General features: G+C 42.1%; 1 protein-coding gene across 4 annotated transcripts; it reads right to left on the bottom strand.

Moving 5' to 3' along the window:
* Window positions 1–127: 127 nt before the first annotated feature.
* Steap2 (STEAP2 metalloreductase) lies at window positions 128–27,468 on the bottom strand. Of its 4 annotated transcripts, none has more exons than XM_005083972.4 (5): window positions 27,114–27,468; window positions 13,223–13,744; window positions 9,364–9,891; window positions 8,017–8,181; window positions 128–5,012 (listed from the first exon to the last, which is right to left on the bottom strand). In XM_005083972.4, exons 2-5 carry the CDS (start codon window positions 13,709–13,711, stop codon window positions 4,725–4,727), a joined length of 1,470 nt encoding a protein of 489 aa, XP_005084029.1. In that variant the 5' UTR covers window positions 13,712–13,744; window positions 27,114–27,468; the 3' UTR covers window positions 128–4,724. The 4 variants fall into 4 exon arrangements, with proteins under 4 accessions (XP_005084029.1, XP_021090849.1, XP_040591769.1 ...); XM_021235190.2 differs by lacking the exon at window positions 27,114–27,468 and adding an exon at window positions 26,872–27,105; XM_040735835.1 differs by lacking the exon at window positions 27,114–27,468 and adding an exon at window positions 26,454–26,582.

Genomic DNA, 27,468 nt, shown 5'->3' with positions numbered 1-27,468 from the left:
TAGGAAAAGACACAAAGAATAAATTTAAAAAGTTAAGGGGAAAAAAAAAACAAAGACCAAAATATTAGATGAATTCCATCAAATATTCAAATTACTCAATACGATTTAAAAGAGCAAAATCAAAACATTAAATAATACTTTTTATTGAAATGTATATAAGGCAGGTCTAGGAGAATGACATAAAACCATGGTATGCAGTTTGTTAACAGTATTTTACAGGATACAGACCTTTAGCAAAAATGAATACACACTTACAAGAAAAATTTGTGCAAAGAAAATCACACAAGCCCATACAAAATAGCTAATGAAATATAAAGGCAGAAAACAAGTACAATTAATTAACAATAGAATATTAATTTTAACATAAATTGTATATTATCCTTTAAAAACTTTTAAAAGAATTATTAGTCTAACCTATTCAAGAATGCTAATTTATATTGTGACAAAGAACTGGAAAGGATAAAAGTTAGTTTCAGAGAACACAGAAACCCAGTTAAAATTGTTTAAGCACAGGAAGAAGCAGGGAGTTGTCTCTTTTCTAGTGGCCTCCATTCTGCCTCTGAGTGTGGGGACAATTGTCTGTCCACAACCTCATTAGCCAGATGGAAGGGCCCATGAAGAACACATGCCACTTTCCTTGGAGCCGTCCTCAGAGGCCAGGACTCATCGCACGGACGCCTCCCAGTCAGCCACTGAGACCAGTCACAAGGACAACTCGCTTCCTAAGGTGTGAACAGAAGTCCTCGCAGCCCAGGCGTGAGGAAAGAGACAGCGTGAAGGGCAAACACCTGACCAACTGTGAAAAGCCTCAGGAGAAAACCCATGAGAATGACTCCTGCAAGTTGGCAATTTGGAACTCATATACAGCACCTGCTTTTGTGAGTTACCTTAGCTCATCTAGCTACCAGGAGTGTGTCTAAGCCACTGGGAAGATGCCTGGTCTGCCTTCATTGTGGATCTGTGCACAGTGGAGACTTAGTGATTCGTAAAGCTGAAAAAACAACCCGACAATTCCTAGTATGCGTATTAGGCTAAACAGAAACACTGTTTTAGTACCATATGGCTAGAGCCACTGAAAATGAAGTACTTTATGATTTTGTCACACTCAAAAGTACCAAAGAACCTGTTCACTCTGTGACACTCAGAAGAACAGACTATTGTCACTAAAATCGCTACACTTTCATTTTAGGTAACCTTACTACTGTCTTTATGCCAGAATTTGTCCTACTGACTTCTGAACAGTGCAGGGTTGGGCAACTCTTTTTCCTGATGTCACACAGAACTGTAGCAGTGGACTGAGGTATGTTACACTACATGTGACGCTGCTTTGTCATGAATTAACAAAACAATTTCTATTTTATTCTGCTTGCACATTTCAAAGGCAGGATTTATTAGTTGTTTACAGTATAGTTATGAGTTACATTTATAGTACTTATATTTTAAATGCCACGTGAAATACTTAAATTTTATAAATAGACCTCATTTTGGGAGGGAACACTATAGAATATGTTACTAATAGCTTAATGGCATAAAAATTTAAGATTTTGTCATATTACATAAGAGATAAATAATAGAAAAAATTGAATATATATATATATACATATTTATGTAAAGAGACAGAAAGAGAAAGGTTTTTTTGTTTGTTTGTTTTTGAGTCAGGGTCTTTTTACAGCCCTGACTGTCCTGAAATCCACTATGTTAATCACATTCAAATTATTCTTGAATATTCTTGAATCCTGTTTAAAAATAATTTTCACATAATTTGACTTAAGTAGAACATGTTTTTATCATTATCAAATTAATTTTGAAAGTCAAATTCTGTCGATTTGAAGTTATGCTAATTTTTAAGAAAATAATCAGGTAGTTTAGTATGAACTCATCAGCCACCCTCTGTACCATACAAAATAATTAGCTCTAATAAATAATCATAATTTATAATTTTTAAAATTTAAATAAAAATCTCATGTAGATTAGTTGAGCTAAATTTTAATGTATCTTCTTAAAACAGATGTTAATATGCATACATTTATATTTAAATGTGGTTTTAAATATTCCTAATAAAGGAAGCATGAAATCTGCATAAAAACTAAGTATCATGATACATGTTATATGAGTTTTTTTCCTCAAAGGAAAAATTACTTGGCTGTCTTTACAAAGGATTAAGACAGATTATGTTTTCTACATTCCTATCATTTTCTCATACTTCTCAAAACATAAATTGGTAAACAAAGTTTCACTCCTCTTTAAAAACCTACCCTCCCTGCACCTCTTAGGGTTTTAAATTATATTTCATTTGCTTTGTATGTGAGGGAGAAAGACAGAGACAGACAGAGAGAGGAGAGAACATGAGCGTGCGTGTCGTGTCAGAGAGCAGTTCGTAGGAGTCAGTACCCAGTCATCCCAGGGACCAGACCCAGCTCACCAGGACCCTTAGCCACTGGGGCCTCCCTAGGCCTACTCTTTGAATGGTAATCCCCTACCGCCACCTTCTCACAATTGACAACATCAAACGTCAGTCTACTTCTGAAGCCAGAAAAATGCCCTTAAAGATAAAGAGAAAAATTATGGAAATACTAAATTAAGCAACCCTAAGTGAATAAATAGATAATGCATTGTGAGAGGGGGCCTTTCATCATTTAAAATTGTAATAACTTTATTGCATCTACTATGAAACTAAAATTATTCCATTTTTGTAGCATTCCAAAGAAAAAGTGTCATTTGAAGGATATTTGTAACCTTTGTGTAATTTTATATTTACAAAGGTCCCCTGTATGTATAATAGCAGTAACTTTATATTATGGGCTACCTAACATCTTAACATATATAACATGTACTTTAATCATCTTTTTTTTTTTTTTTGGTTTTTCAAGACAGGGTTTCTCTGTATTGTTTTGGAGGCTGTCCTGGAACTCGCTCTGTAGAACAGGCTGGCCTCGAACTCACAGAGATCCACCTGCATCTCCCTCCTGAGTGCTCTGATTAAAGGCGTGCGCCACCAGCTTGTAGGTATTTACTGTTGAAAGCCATCGCTATACTGGGTTACTGCTAAGAATTAATGATTATGATCAATATAATTAAAATGGGGTGTTCAGTGTTACAGTTCACCAAGAAATCATCGAAGAGTAGTGGGTGATTTCCCAGACTAAATGCAGGGATAGAAAAAGAGACACTGGTGGAAAAGACAGTTCCACAAAAATAAGAGTCATTTTATTATTGATAGTTGGAGTCAAGTCAGTGGTAACTTTAGAAATGATACAGTTTTAGGAAGAATACATATAATTACATCCTATCTATAACTTTCTACTATGATAAGTAAGGAACAAATGGGAAAAATGTAGTATATCCCCAAGTTTGAACAAAATGCAGTTTACACATGGAATACCAGCACTGAGAACATTTGATGGATAATCTAAATGATTGTGTGTCTCTGGAGTAGGTTTATAATTAGCTGTGTGTCCTGTTATCCTTCGTTCTTATAAACTGCTTCCCAAATTACGACTAGGATACTTCTACACATCCTGTGCGGCACACAGCATACTCTACAGACTGTCAGTGGCTATCCAAGAGAGGAAACGTCTAGATTGGCATCATGGATGCAGTGCATGGAGATGGGGCAGGAGCTGTATGCCCTGATGTTTAACAAGACAATGGGTTCTGAAGGGTGACTACTCGGCCACCTATTCACTGTGTGACCTTAGGGAAGTTCAACTTCTCTATCCTTCAGTTCCCCATACGTAAGATGAAGATCATTTAACTATTTCATGGGTTTGTTGTAAGTATTAAATGGGACAAGACAAGTGTTTAGAACCGTGCCACACTCCCTCAGTGGACAGCAGTAAAATCCTACTCAGGAAGAGTGGCAGCTGGCCAAAGCAACATATGCAAACTGACACGTGACAATGTGCAAACCTGACACTTTCACTGCAACTAAGGGCATTTCTACAACTCCTGGGGTTGGTACTGTATTCAGAGTTACACGGGAGGCAGAATTACAGCTTGAGAGACCAAGTCGCTGAGCCCTTTCTCTGACTGACATAAATGTGAAAATGAAACGGATCTGTAACGTAAGAGAATAAAGCTCTCATGAGTTGTGCATTAGCAGTATTAATTTCATGCCTCCAGTGCATTTTAAATATAATTTCAGGTTCCTCTTTCATTTGTGTGTGCTCACACTCATACTGCTTTATATAATTCATGGCATTTTCCAGTCCCATTTTTATGAAAGTATAAGATTACTCCTGAACACTCTAGGTGCTAATATGATGTGTCCCTCCTCAATGATGTATAATTATGCATTTCTCTTTCTTAAACTGGGTAACAATTGAAATCCTTAGCCTCAGAGAAAATGTCTATCCACTGAGTAACATCAAAAGCTTCAAATTCTGCTGGTTTGCCAAATGTTCTAAACATTCTACGTTATCAACTACAAATAGTTCTGCCTGATTATGCAATATAGTTAAAATAACAGTGCTGTTACAGTTACACAAAAGAAAATACTCCTACATGATAACAAGACATGTGAGCTACAAAATTTCATGTTGGCAAAATATGACATTTAAAAAAAATTAACTTGAAGAAAATGCTAGCACGATTTCAGCTGAAATCTCACTGCCAGGTGTCACACTACAGCAGATTGACAGTCCTCTCAGGGAAGGTGGGGGGAGCCGTGACGTGATGGCTTGGACGGAAGTGTGTACGACGTTGTCAGTGAGCACCTCTCCGGGTCACATCACTGTGACCCTCTCTGGGGACAGATGAGGAACTGTCCCTCCCATGCCTTCCTCAAGAAACTGGCTCTTTTCCCAGCCCTTTTTAATTCTTTTTAGCTTCCGGTTTATGCATGGGAGGAGTAAGATCATCTTCCCCAGGATTACAATTGAGGGCAGAACCAGTGCCAGGACGAAGTTTGGCGGCGTGTAGAAGCGGTAGTACTCTTCTGCAAAAGCGCGTTTCCATCCATAGATCAACACGTGGAAAGTACTTACGAGCAGCGCCACGTAGCCAAGCGTAGACTTGAGACAGACGGGAAGAGAAAGACATACGTTACTCACCCATACAACAGCCCATGCAGATACCCTGCTTACGCTTTATTCTTGAAGTGGCTGACCCACCATCGTCTGAGTGAAGCAATTTAAGACAGTTGCGTACATTTCCTATGCGCTTATTTGCGCTGCTCCGGTCTTGTACGTATCAGGTCAGACTGCGTAAACTGCATGAATAGTCTCATTAGTTAATTTAGTACAACACAAGCATTTCCACACCACTAAAAATGATTAAATATCATTAATATTGTGTAATGTTTTATTGAATGGCTGTGTATAATCACTCCTTTGTGTTGATCATTCTGATGGCAAATTTATTCAGCTATAAATAATATCACTTTAGACCCTTTATATTTTGGTTTATGCCCTTAGGACTGATTCTACTACTGGGATTATTGATCAGAATATCTTAGCGTTTCTCTAATGGTACAGATATTCATGGTGTCCGTATGCTTTATGCCGCTGTCATGACGGCACATGGCTGTGATCCCAGTACTAGGGAGGACAAGGAAAGAGGACTGCAAATTCAAAGCGAGCCTGATCTGTATCAGGAGTCTGAGGCCAGCCTGGGCTACATAGTGAGAATCTGTCTCAACAAATAAGCAAAATAGTGGTGGGGTTATCCAAATTGCTACATGTTGTGTATAAAACCATGTAGCAGTGTGTGTACAGGGATATAAAGGTATGTACACAAGCATATATACATGAATGCCAAAGAGTGGTCTTTTGAGTATACATACATACATATATACACATATATACATACATATATATACATACACATATATACATATACAGACATATATAGTACATACATAGATACTAGTTAATAAGAAAATATGATACAACTTAGAGTATTAATATGTAATCTAAGTAATAATTCAAATGTGGCTACTGACCATAATAAATGAGATGACTAAAAATACTTTAGTCAGCCATTTTATAGGTTAAAAGGTTACTGTTTTCAGTTCTCTGAATTACTATGTTTAAGGTTACTTACTTTGACAACTAGTTTATATTACACAAAAGTAATAGTACATCAGTATACTGATGTAATGTCTAAGTCCACTAGGAAAATGTCAGCTCTCTAGAAGGGAAGATGCTTGCAATTAGTCGTCTAACTTTATGATGACGGGTGTCTGCCTAGAACCTTCTACTAGAAAGCCTTCCGTTTCCTTTCTGATGTGATAAAATAGCGGCTGGGAATACATTCCCATTCTCCTTTCTCCCAAGAGAGAAACGAATTTAGACAAGGATTACCCTTAATTAGATTTTCTGCATGACTTTTAAAAAGAGGTGAGCTGGAGAGAAGAAGCAGGGAGTGAATGTAAGAAACACATTGTATGCATGTACGGCACTTTCAAAGAAGATATGAAAATATCATTTAAAAGTTCCCGTAAGCAGCCAGGCATGATGGTGCACACCTTTAATCCCAGCACTGGGGGAGGGAGAGGCAGGTGGATCTCTCTGAGTGTCAGGCCAGCCTGGCGTACAGAGCCAGTTCCAGAGCAACCAATACCACATAGAGAAAGCCTATAAGTATACCTCCCTGCTCCTCCAGAAAATAAAAACAAACAAAAACCCCTAACACATCGGTAGGCAAAGAATAAAACAGTGTACTATCAAAAATCTCTACTATCTATATTATATATATATTGTGCTATTTACCATTTGGATCGGAAAGTACAGATTGTGACCATATAACTAGAATCCAAATTATATATATATATTTAAAGTATGTAGATAAGTTATATAGATATTAATGGAAGTAAACATTTGACTTTTTAAAGAACACAAATGCTCTCTGAATTTCTTTACAGATACTCTTGTGCATTGGTTTATGGTTGACAAAGTAAAACACAAAAACAAGACTCAGAAATGCGGGGGAGAGTGGGCAATGGGTGAAGAGTAGGGCCTCGGATTGTAGGGACTTGAGAGCCAGAGCCTTGGAGGAGGAAGTGACAAGACCAAAAATGGAAGGAACAACTGGTGTGCCAACAAGAGCCACAGCCACAGCAATTCGCTGCACGGACTGCGCCCCGTGCGTGCCCATGGGCAAGGCCATTAAGAAGTTCGTCATTCAGAACACTGTAGAGGCCGCTGCTGTCAGGGACATATCTGAAGCAAGTGTCTTCCACGCTGATGTGCTTCCCAAACTCTGTGTCAAGCTGAGCTACTGTGTGAGCTGTGCTATTCATAGCCAAGTAGTCAGGAATCAATCTCGTGAAGCCGGGAAGGACCCAACACCCCCACCACGATTTAGACCTGCTCCACCAAAGCCCGTGTAAAGAGATGGCTTCATGAACACAGAAGAAAAAAACAAAAAAACAAAACAAAACAAAAAGCCTTGGAAAAATAAACTGGGGCTTACACTTAAAAAAAAAATTCACAAACACAGTTGGTTGTCACAACCCATTAGCATAGTCACTTTGTCTGACAGTGCTTGTGATTGTGTGTGTACCTGTGAGTTCATTTGATTAATAATACATTGACTTTTGGGGCCTGGATCGATGGCTCAGAGACTTAGTTGGATTTTTAACATCCACATGGTAGCTCACAACTGGTCCAAGACTTCAGTTCCAGCAGATCTGACATGTTCTTCTGCCTTCTGTGAGCACCAGACATATACGTGATACACACACAGAAACGAGTAAGATGCTCATAAAAGTAAATTTTAAAAAAATCAAAGTAAATTGACTGACTTTTAACATTAAATCTTACCTAAGCCCACATCTCCCCTGTTATTCCATAATATAACAGACATTGCCCCGGCTGCCTGCTGATGTAACGATGTGCCGGCCTTTCCCTTACTAACCAGAGTGGTTGTAATCTGGCCTCCGGCCATGTGCGCTGCCTGAACTGGATGAGTAACTACGGCTTCAAAGGCATTCTTTTTAGAGGGAGCACATTTAACCCTGAGTTTAACGAGGAAATGCTATGCTGTCTGATGTGGTACCAGAAGAACCCCACATACCTGAATAAAGCTGAATTCCCTCCAGTTTAAAGCACTGCTCACAGAAGGGATTGAAGTGACTGCCAGCAGGGACAGTAAGCCCAGACTCATTATGCCAAAGGAGATGTACATTTCGATTCTCCAAACCTCTTCCTCATTCCAAGCGTTTTCAATATTTGCATGAACCTAACAAGAAAACAAATGTGGATTTCCTTTACTTCATAGCACATTAGCTGATTCTACACACCATTTACTCTTGGTCTACAAAGAACCAGGCCACTTATGATCTAGCGTGTTTAAGATTAATAGTATTAATTAATTCAGCATAATGAGCCATCGTGGAGAACCTGTTCTTAGTATTATTCAGATGTGGAGAAAAGGGGAGAGAGTTTTAAATCAAAACAGGGCTAAGACCCCACCTCCTGTGCCATTATGTTCAGAATGAGTCACTATTGTAGAGGCCCCAAGTCCCAGACTGTGGAACGCCAGCTGACTGGTTCTCAAGTGACAGAGAAGAAGCATTTGTGGTCAGACTCTGGGGTCCCTTTACAGGCTTGTAGAACCGTGGCCGAATGTGTGAGGTGTGTCCTACTAAGTTTGACTCAGACTTGTAAGGTACCTGCTTCCTCACCCCGTCTATGTCAAAGCCTCTTTCTTCTTAACCTTTCTTTCCCGGAATCCAAAATTGCCTCAGGATAAGGTTCCAAGGAGCTGAAATATCTGTTAACTTGAATGACCTCACTAATATACCTTCCCAGTTCCCAACTTTTTCATTCATTTGCAGTACTTTTCTACCAATTATATTGCTAATGCATATTGATCAAGTCTGACTTAACTGTGAATTTATGGCAATCTTATCTATTTATCTATAAATAATACAATGAGAGCATAAGTTAAGAGTTGGATCTCTTAAGCCTAAAATTTGATTTAAATGTGTATCTACTGGTGGAAAAAAGTATATTCTTAATACCATCTTTACTTTGTCCAGTTCCAGTTAACAAAGCATACTTATATTAAAAAAAAAAAAAGCCACTCTTACAAACATCCCAAAAGAGCCCTTGGGCTGCTATGTTGAAAAAGCAGCAGCCAAACTCCTGGCCACTAGGTGTGGCTGCTCATTCCTTTAATCCTAGCACTCAAGAGGCAGAAGCATGCAGGTCTCTGTGAGTTCAAGGCCAGCCTGGCTTATGTGGCCTGTGCCAGGCCAGTGAGGGCTACATAGTGAGACCCTGTCTCAAACGAAACAGTCCCCACGAAGCAAACAGTCAGTACTTTCTGCTCCGTAAATACGCCAAAGGAAAAACGCAGTTGTGAAGTGTGTATAAATTTACACTATTTTGACTCAGATAAATAACAAGCATTCAGTACCTGCTGATAAGCCATGTTGAGAAACAAGTATCTTTCTGACCTTCTCATCGGTAAGCAGAGGCTGTAGGCAACATGGACAACAGCAAAGAAAAAGCCCAGCAGGCCTAGCTGTTTCCTGCACTGTAACCAGGTGTCCAACCAAGGTGGGAATCTGCGGTACTTGGTGCCATAATAAAGCTGGTACGCGGCTGCCAGGAGACCCGCCAGGTATACCAGGGACAGCAAAGTGATGGCAACTATAGGCAAGGTTTTGTTCACAATCTCAATAGGAATCTTGTAAAAGTCACTCTGCTGGTTCCTGGCATATGGATGTATCACATCTCTGACAAAGGAATAAAGAAAGAAAAATATGGCCAAACTTATGGCTACTACCACTGGCCCTCTCCAGAGAGTAAATAGTCGCAGGGGTAAATTTTCAATCTCCTTGGCTGATGATAAGGATCCCAAGTCAACAGGAATAAAATTCAACTGACGGGCAAGCTCAATAACCTGTTGTCGAGCTTGGATATTGTTGCTGCATATATAAACCTGTAAAACAAAAACCAAGAGGCTCGTTACCATTGCTGTTCATAAAAGGTCAATGGTCAATCACAAGCTGTACTGAATCATCTATGGTGCATTGTTTAACGACTTTGAGTGATGCCCGTGAATGAAGATGAGAAAAAAAATGATTATTAGCTGTAAATTATTAAACAGACTTAAACTAAATACTACCATAGGTATTGCTAATAGTTTAAAACAGTATCTTAATGGACTAATCAATCAAAAGTATCACATTATAGTTAGATTTATTAGTATCTTAAAAGACAGACTTAAAATAGCGTAATGAAAACTAAAAAGTCTTTTCCCCTGTGATGGAAAGAAAGGGAAGAGAATCTAGCTGTGACCTGGAAGGCTCGGGAGAGGGAGGCTGCCGGAAGAGAAGGTATGCTTCCTGGGGCACCCTGGCCAGGAGCCCCTGCTAGGGAAGGCATACCCCTCCCTCCCCAGAGGGCTGTGTGGCCATATCCTCTAAGCCCAGCTGGATCTCCTTGCTTCTATGATCAACTTTCAGTTGGAGGAAGGTAGAGCTCCTGCTGAGGAGAGTGGTGCAAAGTACTGTCCTTCATAGCTATCCCAGAAAGAGTGCAGACGGGCACGGACTCCAGGTGGTAGCCCTCTCAAGTAAAATGTACAAATTATGTCATGATGCCAGACTCATTATAAAATTTACCTTTAGAGTTAGAGGCCAATTCATTAAGTATCCGTAAAACACTTGAATGATTCCAGGTATATTGTTTCATAGGTGAACATATAAAATTTCTTCATTTTTTGATATATTCTTCACAAGTAAAATGATGATTCTATAAGGCTATTAACTTAAACAGAATGGAACTGCCATTTTCTAAGACTAAACACATCATCTCTGTAGTAATTCTGAAGATGGCGTAGATAGAGTGAGGAGGCCATCATCTCCATAGGAACTCTAATGATGGCATAGGTAGGGTAAGGAGGCTTAAAACCCTTTTGATACTATGAAATAGTAAAAAAATTCAACAAGTATCTGTTGAACTACAAGTTACTGCTAGAGTAAGCTACTACTATGAATAAGAAGATCATCTCACTCAGGGCTAGAAAAATATTAGTACAAAGTCTCTAGTGCTGTTTGAGGAAAACAAATTTCCAAATATATCCCCGAAGGCATTTGTACACAAGCTCTGAAGAGGCCACACTGAAGTGTTTGCATGTTAAATCTTTTTACATGAAGGTGACAATACAGAGTTCAGCTTTCAGGCTTTGACTCCCAGCTTTATGAACAATAAACTCTGTGCTATTAAACAAATATGGATTTCTAAAATGGGAAACTTTTATATCAAAATTTGCATTCATATTAATTTGTTGCAGGTGCGAAATGCTGGAGCAAGCCCTTTCTTCTTATTTGGAGAAAAGTCTATAAATAATAACATTATGATAGAACCTTTCTTCTTATTTGGAGAAAAGCCTGTAAATGATGACATATTATAATTAATTCCTTTTTCTTATTTGGAGAAAAGTCTATAAATGATAACAATAAATCCAGAACTGTAAGTGAAACATTCAATACTGCTGAATGTTCATCGTTCAAGCATGATGAAGTATCAGTTATATAGCTCTTGTCATGATGGGCCTTGTAGATCATTTTGAACTTGAATTTAATCATTGTTCCATGAAGGCTTTTTCCACTAAAAATTGGAATGATCATGAATATGAGGAAGGATTATGTCAACTTTGTCAGATAGGCCTTGGCTCAAATTTGCCAATTTTATGGGATATAATTTCTGGAAAAGAAGGAACCACGTTTAGCAGCAAGCGCTTGCCTAGCCTGTGTAGGTCTGATCTCTAACGGGGGGGGGGGGGTGAGCCAGGTGTGGTGGCTTGTGCCTGTAATCCCAGTCTTTGGGAGACGCCACAAGGTGGAGGCCACCGTGGACTGAAGTGTGCGACTGTCTCACAAAAACTGAAAGTAAGAAGGGGCAGGGCGAGAGGGACACACCTGGAGTGAGTGGTTTCTGTGACAGCCAATTTTGTCACTGTGCTGGAATGCGAAATCACCCAAGGGAAGGCGAGGCACACTTCTGGACGTGTCTGAGGCCATTTCCAGTGAGGATTAACCAGGGGGGAAGGCTCAACCCCAAGGTGGGCCAACCATCAAGTAGGCTGGGGTGATAAAGGAAGAGAAAGGAGAAGCCAGCAGGGTGGTGGCTTTGCCCTGTCTCTGCTTTCTGCCCTCTATGGGCAGAATGGCTCTGGTCCGTCGTTCTTCCCCATCGTGATGAGGCAAACCCTCTGAAACTGAGCAAGGCGAACCCTTCTCCCCTAAGGTCAGGTGCTTGTGTCACAGGATGCCAGGTACTCAATACAGAGTTCACGACCCTGATACCCAGAATAACATGGTAAGAATCCACTATATGAGGGATGGAATTAACTGTCTTTTAAAAGACTTATTATGTGTGAGTCTGTGCACAGGAGGGCAGGCACCCTCAGAGGCCTGGAGTTGGCGCTGCAGGCAGTTGTGAGCTAAGACCCAAACTCCTGTGCTCTGCAAGAACGGCAGCTGTGCCATCTTTCCAGCCCCATAATCAACTGTCTCTATGAGCAAAAAATGAAAAGGTTCTTTTACCACAGCCCTCAGACGCAATACCCAAGCACACCTCTGAAGGGCTTTTAAAGTAGCTTCCCTGTGTGTTTCCTACAGCTACTTCATTCCAGAAGCTTTAACAGAACCTGCCATCAGCTGCCTTCCCAAGCTAGATGAGGTGTGATCCATAGCCTTGTGTGCTGAGAGTGAATCTGAGAAATTCAGTCTACCTCCGCCTAACTGCCCCACGGCTCAAAATCCATGCTTACAACGGATGTGACTTTTTATGTGCTATAAAACGTAATCTATGAGAAACACAAAGGTCATTCTAAGGGATTCTACAAAGTCCTACTTAATTCAGAGGTGGAACACTGCATTACCAAGTAGCCACAGCAAAGGCAGAAAGGGGGAAAGATGGGGGAAGGGAGGGCAGAAAGAGAGGGGAAAACATGTGTTACTTTTTTTTTAATTCTGGAGGATTAATGTAATGTGTCATATGACACATCGGCTAACATCAGCCTTTCTTTAATTAACTGGCAATTACAGAAAAATACATGTCATCTTATGAAGTTTTCACCAATCTTTTTTTGTGAAGACAAACATGCCTTTATGCAGTTGGAATGTAGTCTTCACATTATCTTACACAGTTTTCAAATAATCAATGTAAAGCAAGCTTGTTTATAATTTAAATAATAATATTAGAAGTTGGTTTACTTGATTACAAAATACCAGACATATAATAAAATTTAAGGTCACACATACCTGGCGGCTGGCATCCTTGGGACCTAACTGAAGTGCCCAAGCTGAAATCACATTAAATCCTTTGACAATCAAGGAATCTGGGAATAGCGAGGCCAGATACTCCGCATTGGATTCTGGGTACTGGTTTACCCTCATGTTGTTGCTCACGTCAATCAGGATTTTGCCCACAAGCAGGTGTCTCAGGTCCCACAGGGAGGTGTAATGTTCTCTATGGATAGCCACGAATATTATATTCGTTTTCGTTAAAGCATCTTCATGGTGGGTGACATCGACCACATGAGGAAAAAATTCAGATGCAAACTTGGGATTTCTGCTTCCTATGACCACATGATAGCCACACCTAATAAGCCGAATGGTAAGAGACTTGGCAAAATCCCCACTTCCTATCACGCCCACAGTGACCTTCCTTGCATCTTTGATACCGTTTATGCCGTTAGGCAAAAAAGTCTCCAGGCTCTTGGGGCTTCCCATCATAGAGATGGATTCCATGGTAGAAATGTTTCTAAAATCTCCAGGAATGTCCTAGAGAAGAGAAAAGGAAATATTCACCTATTAAACCTATTGACAAACAGTAAAACACTTCTAACGCTATGATTATATCTACATCTCTAAAGGCAAAATATTTTGACATGCTATATGACTCAGAACACAGCAAGCACAATTGGCGGATCTCTCTGAGTTTGAGGCCAGCCTGGTCTATAAGAGCTAGTTCCAGGGCAGCCTCCAAAACAATACAGAGAAACCCTGTCTTGAAAAACCAGAGAGAGAGAGAGAGAGAGAGAGAGAGAGAGAGAGGGAGGGAGGGAGGGAGAGAGGGAGGGAGGGAGGGAGGGAGGGAGGGAGGGAGGGAGGGAGAGGGAGAGAGGGAGGAAGAGAGAGAGAGAGAGAGAGAGATCTTTAAATAGAGAAATTAACACATAGATGATCAGCTAAATGGGGCTTCACAAGTTCACACAAATAGCCTGGGAATCTTAAGATTCTCACTCAGCCAGTCTGGAGCAAGGCTCAGGAGTCTGCATTTCTAAAACAAGTGGTGTGGATGCTGCTGGACTATGGACCCATCTACTTGTAGCAAGGCTTAAAGCAAAGAGGGAATTTGACTCAGAACGTTTGTCAAAAAACAGCTCTAGCAAGCATGAGCTCGACAGATCAGGCGGCAAATCAGAAATAAAGCCAGAGGCGGGGGAAAGGACCTTGATACCAAGAAATGGCTTTAAGAAAAAAAAAAAAGATCCATAAAAACAAATTTCCATGCAATGCAAGCAAAGCTGGACAGTGATTTGGGGGCTCAGTCTAATCATATACCTGATTAACTACAGATTTTTAAGGCAACTAAGATAAAACCGTCAACAATGAAATTAATCCATCATTTGAACAATGTTTAAAGGAAAACAGGCATCAAAATCTGGTGAAGAGCCGAGCATAATGGCACACACCTTAATCCCTGCACTTGGGAGGCAGAGGCAGGTGCCTGGTCTATGTAGTGAATTCCAGGGCCAACCAGGGCTATGTGGTGAGATTCTGTCTCAAAATAAGAACAAGAAAAGAGGAAAAAAAGCAAACAAACAGCAAAGCCTGTAAATGGAGGAATTAAATACCAAAGACAGCTTACTATCTGCCCTGTATTCTGTAACATAGCTTCCCTATGTAAAAGTGTTTTGTCATGTTCATGATCTCAAATACATAGTATGTGTCTACCTTTTTCTCTCTCTCATCCACTGGCTAGGAAGACTATGATGCAGTTATTCTCCGTGGGGGGGGGGGGGGAGGTCGTTTTTTAGTTTATTATTTAAGTGACAGATATTTGTAATAACTTGCTCACTCACGCAAGTCAGACTGCCAGGCATCAGTCTCACTGCTGGCTCTGAATGAAAACTACTATCCCATTCTGTCCCCACTTGCGCAATTTGTTCCCGTTAACAGCCAATACAGATCATTTCAGAAGTTAATGGATTTTACAGGCACTAGTGGGATGTTTCAAAACATGTGGGCTTTCTCCCGGTTTTTGGTTTTTACTAAATAAAAGTTTTGGAGTCAGGAAAACAAAACCTCTCTCTATCCTAGCAATCAGTCATACTCACTGACCCTGAACAGATCCATAAACTAGATTTTGGAAGAACAATACTAATATTAATATTGCTTAATTGTTATATAGTACATGCTCCAGTTCTGATATTTTACATGTTAATTAAACCCATACAGTTGCCCCAATGAAGTAGGTGCTCTTATAATGCCCATTTGCAGATGAGACAGAAAATAAGAGCATTAATTTGTCCAGTGTTGCATGAGAACAAGAAAAGCCAGGATTAGAATGCCAGGGAAGGCGTGGGGGCGGGTAGGGGTGGGCGTGGGTGATTTCAGAAGGGATGGTTGTTGCTGCAGCTGCTGCTTTAGCTGGGAAGTGGCTATGGTGCAGGGTGGAGGAGTCAATGTTCATGTTTGTGATATTCTCCGGCTATTTTACTGCTCTTCATTATTATTTAGTAATTTGAATGTCTAGCTCAGATGAATGGAGAAAAGTCACCATGTTCACTTCTATTACATGTCTCATTTCATGCCTTTAAGTTAGGAAGTGTAATTATGCTCTCAGACCATCCTGGGCAACCAGACAGTGCAAAACCATCTCCACATTACTGGAATATCCCGGGAAACAGAAGCTAAAGGGACCATAAGCTATGAAACCAGTACTCATTTCATTTCTAAATTAAGGGTGAAATTACCATCTTACCTTCCCCTCATATACACATTACCTAAGTATGAAAAGTGTTACTAGATCTACTCAGAAAGCCAGGGATTCCCATCATTCCCAACTATTCAATATATACTGCAGCATCTCTTATGTAAGAACTGCAAAACCTTCCAACCCAATCATCATAATAAGGCCTTTTCAAATTAAAAATAAAGCACAAAGACATTAACCACTTATCAGCTTAAAAAAAAATAGAAGAAGTTCAGACCTCTCTAAATCAAGAGTGTGAAGAAGTACATAAATACCTTAAAATGTCACCACATTTAAACCACAAATTTTATATCTATTAATTGGCAACCCTTGTGTGGCCCTTATTCATAGTATTCCTAATTGCAAATTCTACTAACAGTGTGACATGATTAGGAATAAAATTAACCTAATAAATAATGAGACTCTTCATTATAGGGTTAAGGTGTGTGTGTGTGTGTGTGTGTGTGTGTGTGTGAGAGAGAGAGAGAGAGAGAGAGAGAGAGAGAGAGAGAGAGAGAGAGACAGTCCCAGAGAGACAGACAGAGACAGAGACAGATTTTACTTTTATTACCTATTGTACGCATTGGTACAGATGCATGTCTATGGAGGTAGGGACCTCTACAGTAGTTTTCTCTTTACACCACAGGCTCGGGATTAGTGAGAGAGAGAGAGACAGAGAGAGAGAGAGAGAGAGAGAGAGAGAGAGAGAGAGAGACAGAGACAGAGACAGAGACAGAGACAGAGACAGAGACAGAGAGACAGAGTCACAGAGAAAGACAGAGACAGACAGATTTTACTTTTATTACCCATTGTACGCATTGGTACAGATGCATGTCTATGGAGGTAGGGGACCCCTACAGTAGTTTTCTCTTTATACCACGGGCTCGGGATTAAACCCTTCTCATCAGGATGGCACATCAGGCGCCTTTATCCACTGCACCATCTTGCCAGCCCAAGGTAGGAAATTGTGATATATTGTTGAAACCATATACCACACTTGCATGTGTTATTTCATAGAATGTTTTCATGTATAATCTTATTTTGTGAACTCCTCAGGTGGGTAGAGAATATATATTACCCCTCATCTAAATGAAGCAGCAGAAGCTCAGAGAACTAAGCAATTTGACAGCATGGGTTCAAATTCTAGCCTCCCACAGTGTTTTTAATCCCAGCATTCTGGAGGCAGAGGGAGCTCTGGGAGGAAGCCTGGGCTACATAACGATAACCATCTTACAAAAACAAAAAAGTCTGCTAACCTCTGCTCATTTTGAGACTGCAGAGAAAATCTACAGTCATCTGTGTGTTTCTAAAAAACAATGCTAACTTTAGCTAATTTTCTCTGCCTGGGTTAGCACATAACAAGTGATCTGAACTTATTAATACCATAAAACAAAACACGAGTGCTTTCTAAGTAATGTTTGGACATTTTCAGGGGAGGGGCCACGTGTCTTCTCGGGAACCTGGGAACCTGATGGGGAGGAAAAAGAAAGTGCCAAAGAGTGTGTTCATATCCCATTGGAGCCCCCCATTTCAGACCCAAGAGCAGGCCATCTCCCACAAGCAATGGGTAATATCTGATGCTGAGACAGTGGTGTAAAAACTTCATCCATTTATAATTTGTTCATCTAGTATTCTGGATTGTTTCCTTCATGTCTAAGACGTGAATTCATGGGCTATTAGTGATATCTCCACATTTATCTAGTTAAGCAGGAGAAAGCTCTGTAAACTGTACATCACACATTTCAGTTGACAAGGAAGGATGCGGTTACAGTCTCAAGGCACGTCTTCCCTGTAGTGACCCAACATGAATGTATGTGAGCCCGTGTGCTCTGTACATAGGAGACAGAAAGCCAGGGACAACACAGTGCTTACATTCAGAAACTCAGGCTCATTAGGGAGACTCAGAGTGTACTTATAACAAAACGTATAATAAAAAATGCATCAGTTTAGAATAAAAATACTAAATTGTATAGTCAGAGCATACCCTGGATAGTCAGGAGAGAATACTGCAAGGTGCTTGTTCCCTTACTTCAACATACTCATTCTCTCTCCCTCCCTCCCTCCCTCCCTCCCTCCCTCCCTCCCTCCCTCCCTCCCTCCCTCTCCCTCCCTCCCTCTCTCTCTCTCTCTCTCCATCCCTCCCTTCTTCCCCCTCCCTCCTCCCCTCCTCTCCCTCCCCCTCCCTCCCCCTCTCCCTCCCTCCTCCCCCTCTCTCTCCCTCCCCCTCTCTCCTTCTCCCTCCCTCCCTCCCCCCTCTCTTTCTCTGTCTCTCTGCGTGTATGTGCTTGTTGTTTTAAGATATATTTATTTATTTATGTGTATGGATGATTTGCCTGTGTGTATCTCTGCACACCAGAAGAAGGCATTAGATCCCATGGGACTACCATTCTAGCCCATTGTAGGCTACTATGTGGGTGCTGGGAAGTAAACCCAGGCCCTCTGGAAGAACAGCCAGTGCTCTTAAGCACTAAGCCACCTCTCCAGCCACCCCCATTACCCGGAGTTCTATGTGTAAAAGATAATAAACTTGTATTTACAAACTACTCCCTAAAACAGGTATAAGGTCTGTTTTGATGAGTGTGCACAAATGCAATCTGGGTTAAAACAAGGGGTGTCTCAAAGGGAATCTGGCTTCCCACAGCCTTCCCTCAAAGGTGCTTGTGCACTGACTCCTGAATGCCAACGAAAAATACACGGAGAAAGCAAGGTGGTTTTCTGTTATTCCACTTGAAGAACTATACTTTATATGAAGAGTGTGTCTTTCCTACTTTTGTATATCAAATGTTCTTTTTTCAGGAAAGGGTAGTGATAACATTGTGATGGTAATCTTGTGTAGCTCCTGTCACTTTTTTTTTTTTATTGATTTTTAAAACTACCAAGCTTTACAGGGCCATAATTCTCATAGCCAGTAGGAGGCTCCCAGTGGAAAGGCCCAGTATCTGTTGGGAGAAAATGCCTTTCCCCAGAGGAAGGCACCCTGGAGTCAGTCCCCCTCCCCATCCCACAGTTATCTGCTTAGTCATACTCAAAAGGCAGGAGCACATTCCAGAAATGGAATGTCAAATATCCCAAACCAATTTTCTCTAACTCGATGATGGCTTTAACCATTGCAAATTCAGTTTGTGCTAAGACAGTCCCTGAATTCTGTTGACATTTACACAAACAAGCAGAACCAAACTGCTTGTTGTAGGGTAGTAACAGTTTTCTATGGGTATAAAAGCACTTTTGTTTTGTTTAGGGATTTTGAACATTTTCAAACGCTTCAGAAAAGCCCGAAGGCAAGGCTATGGTTCCTCTTGAAGCAGGCATGCAATTTCCTAATGCAGTGGTTATCTCAGGGCTGCTTGAGATTTCCAAGGTTCAATATGCATTCAATAACTAATTGTATGCAGACATGATCTCATTGTATTTCTAGATTCTGAGTCAGTAAGACAAAATTTTATGTGCACCTCCAAAACAATACAGGGAAACCCTGTCTCGGGAAAAAAAATTATGTGCATTGAATTGCAATTACTAGGGCAGAAGCTGGGCACAGTGACACACAGCAGTCACCCTGCCCTCGGTAGGTGGCATGAGGAAGATCAAGTGCCAGGCCTGATAGACAGGTTTGAACCCCCAACTGGAAGGCAGAAGCAGGCTCATCTCTTGTGAATTCAAGGCCAGCCTGCTCTGCATAGGGAACTCCAAGCAGCTAGGATGACATAGTAAGACCCCGCCTCAATAACTGACTAACTAACTAGCTAAATAAATAAATAAATAAATGTCTCAATAACTAACTAACTAACTAACTAACTAACTAAATAAATAAATAAATAAGTGGAGGTCATCCACAGCTGCACAGTGAGTTCAAGGCCAGCCTGGGCTCCATGAATGGGTGGGGCAGTGGAATAGTTCAGTTAATTTTAGGAACATTTTCAACAAAAAAAGGATTAAGTCTAATTCCATCAATTTAGTTAAAACCCTTTTTCTCTAAGATTTGAGATAATAATTTTAGGAGTATGTGCATGTGTGGGCACCCGTGGCTAGGTGCCCATGCATAGATGTGCCTGTGCATATGTACGTTAAAAGTCAACGCTGAGTGTCCATCTCAAGTTCTGCTTTATTTTTTGAGATAGGGTCTCTCAGCTCCAACCTCCTGTCTCACCTTCCTAGTGCTGAGACACTGGCCTTCTGTCCCCAAACAGTCAACCAGTTGCCGACTCACCAATGACATGAAATGGGCACTGGTTTCCTGGTTATCCAGTCAATGGATTATGAATACACAAATCTTAAAAGTACAATTTGATTGAGGTGTGATTTACATAGAGAATTTATTCACTTTAAATATGCAAATTAATAGCTTTCAGTAAATGTATATTATGCACCCATTTTAACCAAAAGCTAACAGCACTCACTCTAATTACAAAGTCTCTTTTTAAAAACCCTGCATCCCTCAATGTCTGAAAGAGCCACTCACCAGGGAATATATCCCTCCCTCCCTCCCTCCCTCCTCTTCTTCCTCCCTTGGTTGCACAATGCAGGGTCCCACTGGTGGGTGGAAAGGTAGAACTAGTCTCAGAACTGCCTCTTTTCCACAGGGACCTTAAAAGACAGTTGTTTTCAATTCTAGCTCCACTGAGTGACCTGGAGAAATTTAAAAGACCTGGTCATTTGTTATTATATAACAATCCTGATGTTTACTTAATTGGCTGAGGGTTGAGCTTTGGCATCAAAAATTTTATAGATCATTAGTTGTGAATAATAGGTATCCAGGATCAAAAACACGTGTAAAAGGTCAGGATTCAAGCTAATGCTTGTTTTCAGAGACAGCTGATTTATTTGTGTTTGTTTTCATGTTGTTTCCAAGAGTAAGAAATAACCACCCAGAGAATAGCTGCCCTTAATAAGACAAGGTGAAGAATATGCATGCAGTCCATTCCCCTCCCCTACTTAGAAGCAGTATCAGAAACCCCACTTATTAATTTGTAATATCTTCCCTTCACTTTCTGGGAAGAGCAATGCTATGCCTTAAAATGTGTCATCTCACCACACAGGACACTGAGTTCCTGTTTCATAACATCCGAAATTCCATTGTACTGATGATGCTAACTCTTCATCCTCTCCCATGAGGGAGTCCTGTTTTCCCCAATTCTCTAGGGAAACCAAGTCTATAAATGCTGGGGTGGGGTGGATTCTGCTGAAGTATATTCACAGGGTGTCTTTCTTACAAGCTCCCAGGTGATGGCCATGATGTTGGCCCAAGAGTCTCTTCAGCTAAAAGGTTCTTGATCTTCCCTACACTGTTACTTAGTTATTTCAGGGTAATATAGACTAAGTACTTGATAAAATTAGTCCATCAATAGCAAGTTTTAACTCTGTGCTGTTGAGGTAAATGGACTGGGGTAGTCTTCTGAATCCATCTTGATTCTCAGTCTATTTGTTAAATGGAAAGCACTTGTACTTGACTCCTATGATCTTCTCCAAATGCTAAAAGTCTCTTCTTTGTAAGTCTTGAAGCATCATAAAATGTTACATTATCACCTTATACTTAATACTAACTACAGGAGTTCCAGTTAAAAGTATTTCAAGTAGCATTCAGGCTCCTTGAGATCTCAAGGTCCATATGGGTGTTTAATTTGACCTATGCATTTAATACTTAAGGGAATATTAACACTGTAAGACAATGCAATTACAGTAAGCTACATAGCCCTTATGATAGTTTGGATAAGAATAGCCCCCCATAGTCTCTTATCAGTGTGGCTGCTACTGGGTGAGCTTTGAGGTTACAAAAGCTCTCTGCCTAATGATCAGGGTATAGAACTCTCAGATAATTCTCCAATACCATGTCTGCCTGTGTGCCCTCATGTCCCTCACCAAGATAATAATGGACAAACCTCTGAAACTTTAAGCCACCAATTAAATGCTTTCATGGTGTCTCTTCACAGCAATAGAACACTGACTTAGACAGTCCCTAAGGTTTTGCAGTTTAGGATTCCTTGACATTCCTCCAGTAGAATGGTGGCAATAGTGATAAGTTAATCTTGAAAAACAGGGTCTAGTTTATTTTGTACGAAAATGTCTCGGACATTAATTACTGGATGACTGTAATTCTGAAAGAGCAATCCTCGGAGAGTCTCATGACTTTCACAATCCAAGGACTGTTATCCAGAAAATGAAATTCTCCAGGGCCATGAAGTGGGGTACTGTATTCTCCACAAGCTCATATCTGAACCTTCTTAATTTATTTGGCACACACCTCCTAACAACCTCTCCCTAACATCACTGCTCTCCACTGATTTATAGATTATCCCTTTTCACTCGAGATGTTGTTTTTTATATCCCAGAAGCTGCCAATCCTCTCGAGACTTCACCACTCCAAGAGATAAACCTTTTTGTTGTTGTTGTTTTGCTTTTGTTTTTTGAGACAGGGTTTCTCTGTGTAGCCCTGGATGTTCTGGAACTCTCTATCAGGCTGTCCTTGAACTCAAGAGATCCTCCTGCCACTGCCTCCTGAGTGCTGAGATCAAAGGCGTGTGCCACCATGCCCAGATCTTAGCCTCAGATCTCTTGTTTTCTTGAGTTAAGCATCAAAAGCAACAAGTCTCTGCCTCCACCTGTCCTTCACTTTCTGATATTTCTGATATTCTAGTACCTTTCTAATAACCTCAACTTAAATGTTCACACTTTACAGCTTATGCTGAAGTGGACGTGGAGAAAGGGGAACACTCCTCCATTGCTGGTGGGAATGAAAACTTGTACAGCCTCTGTGGAAATCAGTATGGTGATTTCTCAGAAAGCTAGGAATCAACCTACTTCAAGACCCTACAATACCATTGTTGGGCATAGGTCCAAAGAAGGCGCATTCACACCACAAGGACATTTGCTCACCTATGTTCATAGCAACATTATTCCTAATAGCCAGATCTTGAAAAACAACCTAGATGCCCCTCAACCAAAGAATGAATAAAGAAAATGTGGTACAATAATACAATGGAATGCTACTCAGCAGTAAGAAACAATGACATCCTAAAATTTTCAGGCAAATGGACAGAACTAGAAAACAAAAAAAAGCATCCTAAGTGGAGGTAACACAAAACCAGAAAGACAAACATAGTATGTACTCACTTCTAAGTGGATACCAGACATAAAGCTAAGATATCCAGCCTACAATCCACAACCCTAGAGAAGCTAAAACCCTCTTCCAGAAACAGATGGAAGCAGATGCAGAAACCCACAACTAACTAACCTTTGGGCCAAGCTCCTGGAGTACAATCTCAAAGTGAGGGAGGAGCGGTAATATGAACAAAGGAGTCAAGACCATGATGAGGAAACCCACAGAATCAGCTGACCCCAGGAGGTCACTGACTCAGGTCTGACAAATGGGGAACCTGCATAAGACCAAACTAGACTCCCTTAATGTGGGTGACAATGGTGCAGCTGGGACAATATTATGAGGCCACTGGCAGTGGTTCCAAGATCTAACTCAAATGCACAAATTGACTTAATGGAGCCCATTATATATGGAGAGATACCTTGCCCAGCCTAGACACTGGGGTGTGGGGGTGGAGAGGTGCCTTGGTCCTGCCTCAATGAGATGATGGGACAGACTTAGTAGACTTCCTAGGGGAGAACTTACGCTTTCCGAGGAGGAGATGGGGGGTTGGGGGAAGAGTGGGGGAAGTGGAAGGAGAGGAGGGAGGAGGAACTGGGATTGGAATGTAAAAAATAAATAATAAAAAATTAAAAATAAATTAATGTTCACACTTATGTTTAGAAGGCAAAATAACTCTCCAACCACTAGCTCCTGGCTTCTCTGTAAACCTTCCCTAAACTTGACTGTGTACATCGAGTTATTCTCTTGGAAAGATCCTCCACTCATATTCTCTACCATACATGCTTGGTAAAACTCTGGAAGAACCCAGCTACCCAGTTTCTCTGTATCTGCACTCAGCTTGGTGCAGAATGCTAAAGAAAACTCAGACAACTATGTTCATCGACCCTATCATGCATTCTTGATGGCCACCTTCACTCATCAAAGGCCCACACTGCCCTGGTGACCATCCCTTTTGCCTCCTAAGGGTATATGGTTATGGCCTTTCTCATATGACATCTCAAAGTTAACAGATTCAAAGGTCAACTCTTTTTCTGCAGTAGACCTGCTTCTGCTACTCCAAATTTCTTCATCTCGGTGAACTGGTACGATTTCCCTCGAGTTGCTTGAATGAGAACTCTGGGGATCAATCTCTATTCATTGCTTTCCTTCACCCTTGATTCAAACTCTTGTTCTTCAAATATTTCTTGGCTTCACAGAGTAGCCCTGGCTGGTCTGGAACTTGGTATGTAAATGAGGCTGACTTTGCCCCATAGAGGTCTGCCTGCCTGTGCTGAGATTAATAGCAGATGCCACCACGCACAGCCCCTTTAAAATATTTTAGCCTTCTTCACTATACCAGCATACCCAACTTGCCCAGATTTTTATCCTTTTTCACTGCAAACCTTTACCCACTCCCATCTTAGACAAGGGCTCCCCATGCTGTCCAGGATGGTCCCAAACTCCTGGGCCTAAGTGTTCCTCCTGCCTCAGGCTCTGGTACTCTAAGCACACGTCACCATACCCAACCTGCAAACACTTTCTAAATGGTCACCACCTTTTACACAACCATTCTCCACCTAAGAGCTAAGGTCATCTTAGGACATACACCATCATAAATGTTTCTCTTCCCTAAAAATCGGCAGCTCCTTATACTTAGAATCTAAGCCACCTTCCTGACAGTGACCGAAAAGACCCCAAGCACGACAGCCTCTGTTCACCTCTCCTGCCTTCTCCTGTGCGACTGTTATGTCCTACTGCCCAGCCCCAGAATCCTTTTCTAGAAGTAGAGAAGACTAAATCACTTTCTCATTCTGGGAACTCTGTCATCTTACTGGAATGATTTGCCCCCAACCTCTCTCAGCCCATGTTAAGTTCCTGGGACACACACACATACACACACACACACACACACACACACACACACACACCCTGCCACCACACTGCCTGGCACAAACTAAGTATGCAATAATTTTTCTTTGTTACTAAGTACATTTTCATAAATGCCAAGGCCAAAGAAAATGTAATGAGTCTCTAGGCCAGATCTCTCTTTCTGACAGTCAAGATTTGTGGGCCCCAAAGGATTAAGTGATGTGTCAGTGTCAAGGCTACCTCAGTGTCACGGTTATAAACAGAGCAGGGAGTAGCTGCATTTCCTGATACTCCGCCTGCACTCTTCTCCAGGGCCTTACCTCTCCAGCTTTTGGTGCATCTTTATTCTCATTTTTCTGTATCATTTATAATCACTTAAAATTCTGCCTTCGTCTGTGCTGTGTTCCAGTATTAAAGTACAATTATGCTCATTCAGTAGAAGTACATTTTCCATGGGACCAGCACAATAAAAGTAATTTGGATGAAGCCTCTCATTTTCATCGTTCACAATTAGCTAAACTTATCACTATTGAAACTGTCTCCTTTTCCCTCCCCCAGCTGATGGACTGGCTGAGAGGCCGCAGCCAACACTAGCTCACTCACACCTCCAGGCAGCCTGGAGCGGCTCTGATGTTGCTAAAGAGTCGGGATGCATATTTCTCTCTCCAAATAGGTTATCTAAGTACAGTGCCAAAGAACGAAAACCAAGATCAACTAAATAAAGAAATAATACAAAAGATCGTAAGGGTAGGGTGAGCATTGGAGAGGGAGAGACTAAGGTTGCGAACAGTGGGGAGTCCTGAGGGTGAGGTGGGGGCAGAAGTCTGAATTCCATTTTGTCTACAGTGATGGAGCGATAATTAAACATAGCCTGGAATAAGTTTTTATTTCCATTAAAAAAAGAAAGAAAAGAAAAACTATCTGCCAGAAGAGTAAAAATCTGACACCAATCCTGCTCCACGGGATAGTAGAGATAATAAATGGAAACCACACATCCAAAAAAAAAATCTCTTTATCTCTCTACGTTATTTTAAGAACAAGATTTTTAGGGCATAATTTTCAACAAGTTTCAGCCGAGGCTGCACACGGGACGCGGAGATAATTAAGGACACTAAAAGCACAGATCAATTACTTCCAACGCAAAATGGCCTGAACACAGCAGAATTTCCTGAGTGGGCAAAGCCACTGCCGGCATTATTTACCTGTTTGTCAAGCAGCGCTTCCTAACAGTGAAAAGTGCTGCATCAATCCAAAGTGACTGGTAAAAGTAACCCGCGGGTCCTTTCCCTTTCGAGCACATCCCACCCCGGGGCAAGGTCTCCTCTCCCGGCCTCCTTTCTGCTGGGCCCGACCTGAGGACTTCCCCGGGGCTCCGGGGAGGATCACGGAGAGGAGGGGGGCGGAACGGGCGCGTCGGACACCCCTTCCGCTGCCCTCCCACCTGGCCCGTCGGCGCCCGCCCTCCCGCCCTCCCGCCCGCCGAGTCCGGGAGGGAGGATGCGGCGCACGGCGCCTGCGGCACGCGACCCCGGGCCACCCGCCACCCCCGGACTCGCCCCCGGCTCGCTCACCTCCGCGCCCTCCTCTCCGGGCCTCGCCGCGCCGCGGCTCCCACGCGCCCAGGACCAGCCGAGCTCCCGGGCCTACGGAGCGCTCCTCCCGCCGATCTCCCGCCCCCCAGCCGGACCGCGCCGGGGAGGAGGAGCAGGGGGAGGCGCGCAGAGGCGGGAGTGGGCCGGGGGGCGGGGGGGGGGTTGGCGGTGACGCGCCGGGGGCGCGGGGAGGGCGGGGGACCACCCCGGGCCGCGGTCCCCACGCCTGCGCGCGCTCTTGCGGAGACCCCCGCGGAAGCAGCCCCGGTGAATCCAGCCCGGGTCTACACTCCACTGCCTCCGAGACGCTCCGGACTTGGCTCTGATTAGTGCCCCCCCTCCCTTCCCGCCCCCCGCCCTCCCCCCATTCTCCAGGGCTACTCTGTTCCATACAAACCTCGAAGAAACTGCGCTTTTTCCTTCGGGCTCCACTGCGTCCTTGAAAGAGAATGATCAGGAATGTCCTTTCACGACCCGCATTTTCAAACTCCCCGGGACAGGAGGCCGTTCGCCGGGGGCTGCAGGGGATAGCCTGCGGACCCCGACCTTCACTGTCGCCACCGTGCTAGCCAGCTTGGTGGGGACTGGAAGGTTAAGCCGCGAGTCCGGAGCCCTGCGTGCCTGCGGAGAGCTGCTTACCTCCAGACTCCACTCCGCAGTGGCCTTGGAGCATCCAAGGTTCGCTGAGCTGTGTAAGGGCACCTTGGGCACCGGGTAATTTTTCCCCCCTCCTTTTGGATTACCAAGTCGATAGCTATCCTTTACCCTTTCGGTCAAAAGTATCAGTGGAGATTTTTTAAAATATAAAATCAATTTATCTAAAATTCTCAAATCGGGTTTTTAAAAATCAGATGTTAATAAATTCTCATTTCAGCTAATTAGGTTTAAAAATTATCTTTCTTGGTGGTTTATTAACCAGGCAAAGCAGAACAAAACCAGAGGAGGGTCTTGGATCGATCCTTGGGGCACTGCACTTTCCCCTTTGAAAGCCATG

Source organism: Mesocricetus auratus, unplaced genomic scaffold, assembly GCF_017639785.1.
Source record: "Mesocricetus auratus isolate SY011 unplaced genomic scaffold, BCM_Maur_2.0 Super-Scaffold_100051, whole genome shotgun sequence".
NCBI classification, from domain to species: Eukaryota; Metazoa; Chordata; class Mammalia; order Rodentia; family Cricetidae; genus Mesocricetus; species Mesocricetus auratus.
The sequence above is the reverse complement of the archived record's forward strand: the minus strand, read 5'-3'. Positions and strand labels throughout refer to the sequence as shown.

Coding starts and splice junctions, on each gene's coding strand:
- Steap2 (XM_005083972.4), bottom strand. CDS start 13,711: ATGGAATCCATCTCTATGATGGGAAGCCCCAAGAGCCTGGAGACTTTT. Junction 9,892..13,222: donor CCAAGGATGCCAGCCGCCAG/GTATGTGTGACC, acceptor TTTGTTTTACAG/GTTTATATATGCAGCAACAA. Junction 8,182..9,363: donor TCAACATGGCTTATCAGCAG/GTACTGAATGCT, acceptor TTTTCTTGTTAG/GTTCATGCAAATATTGAAAA.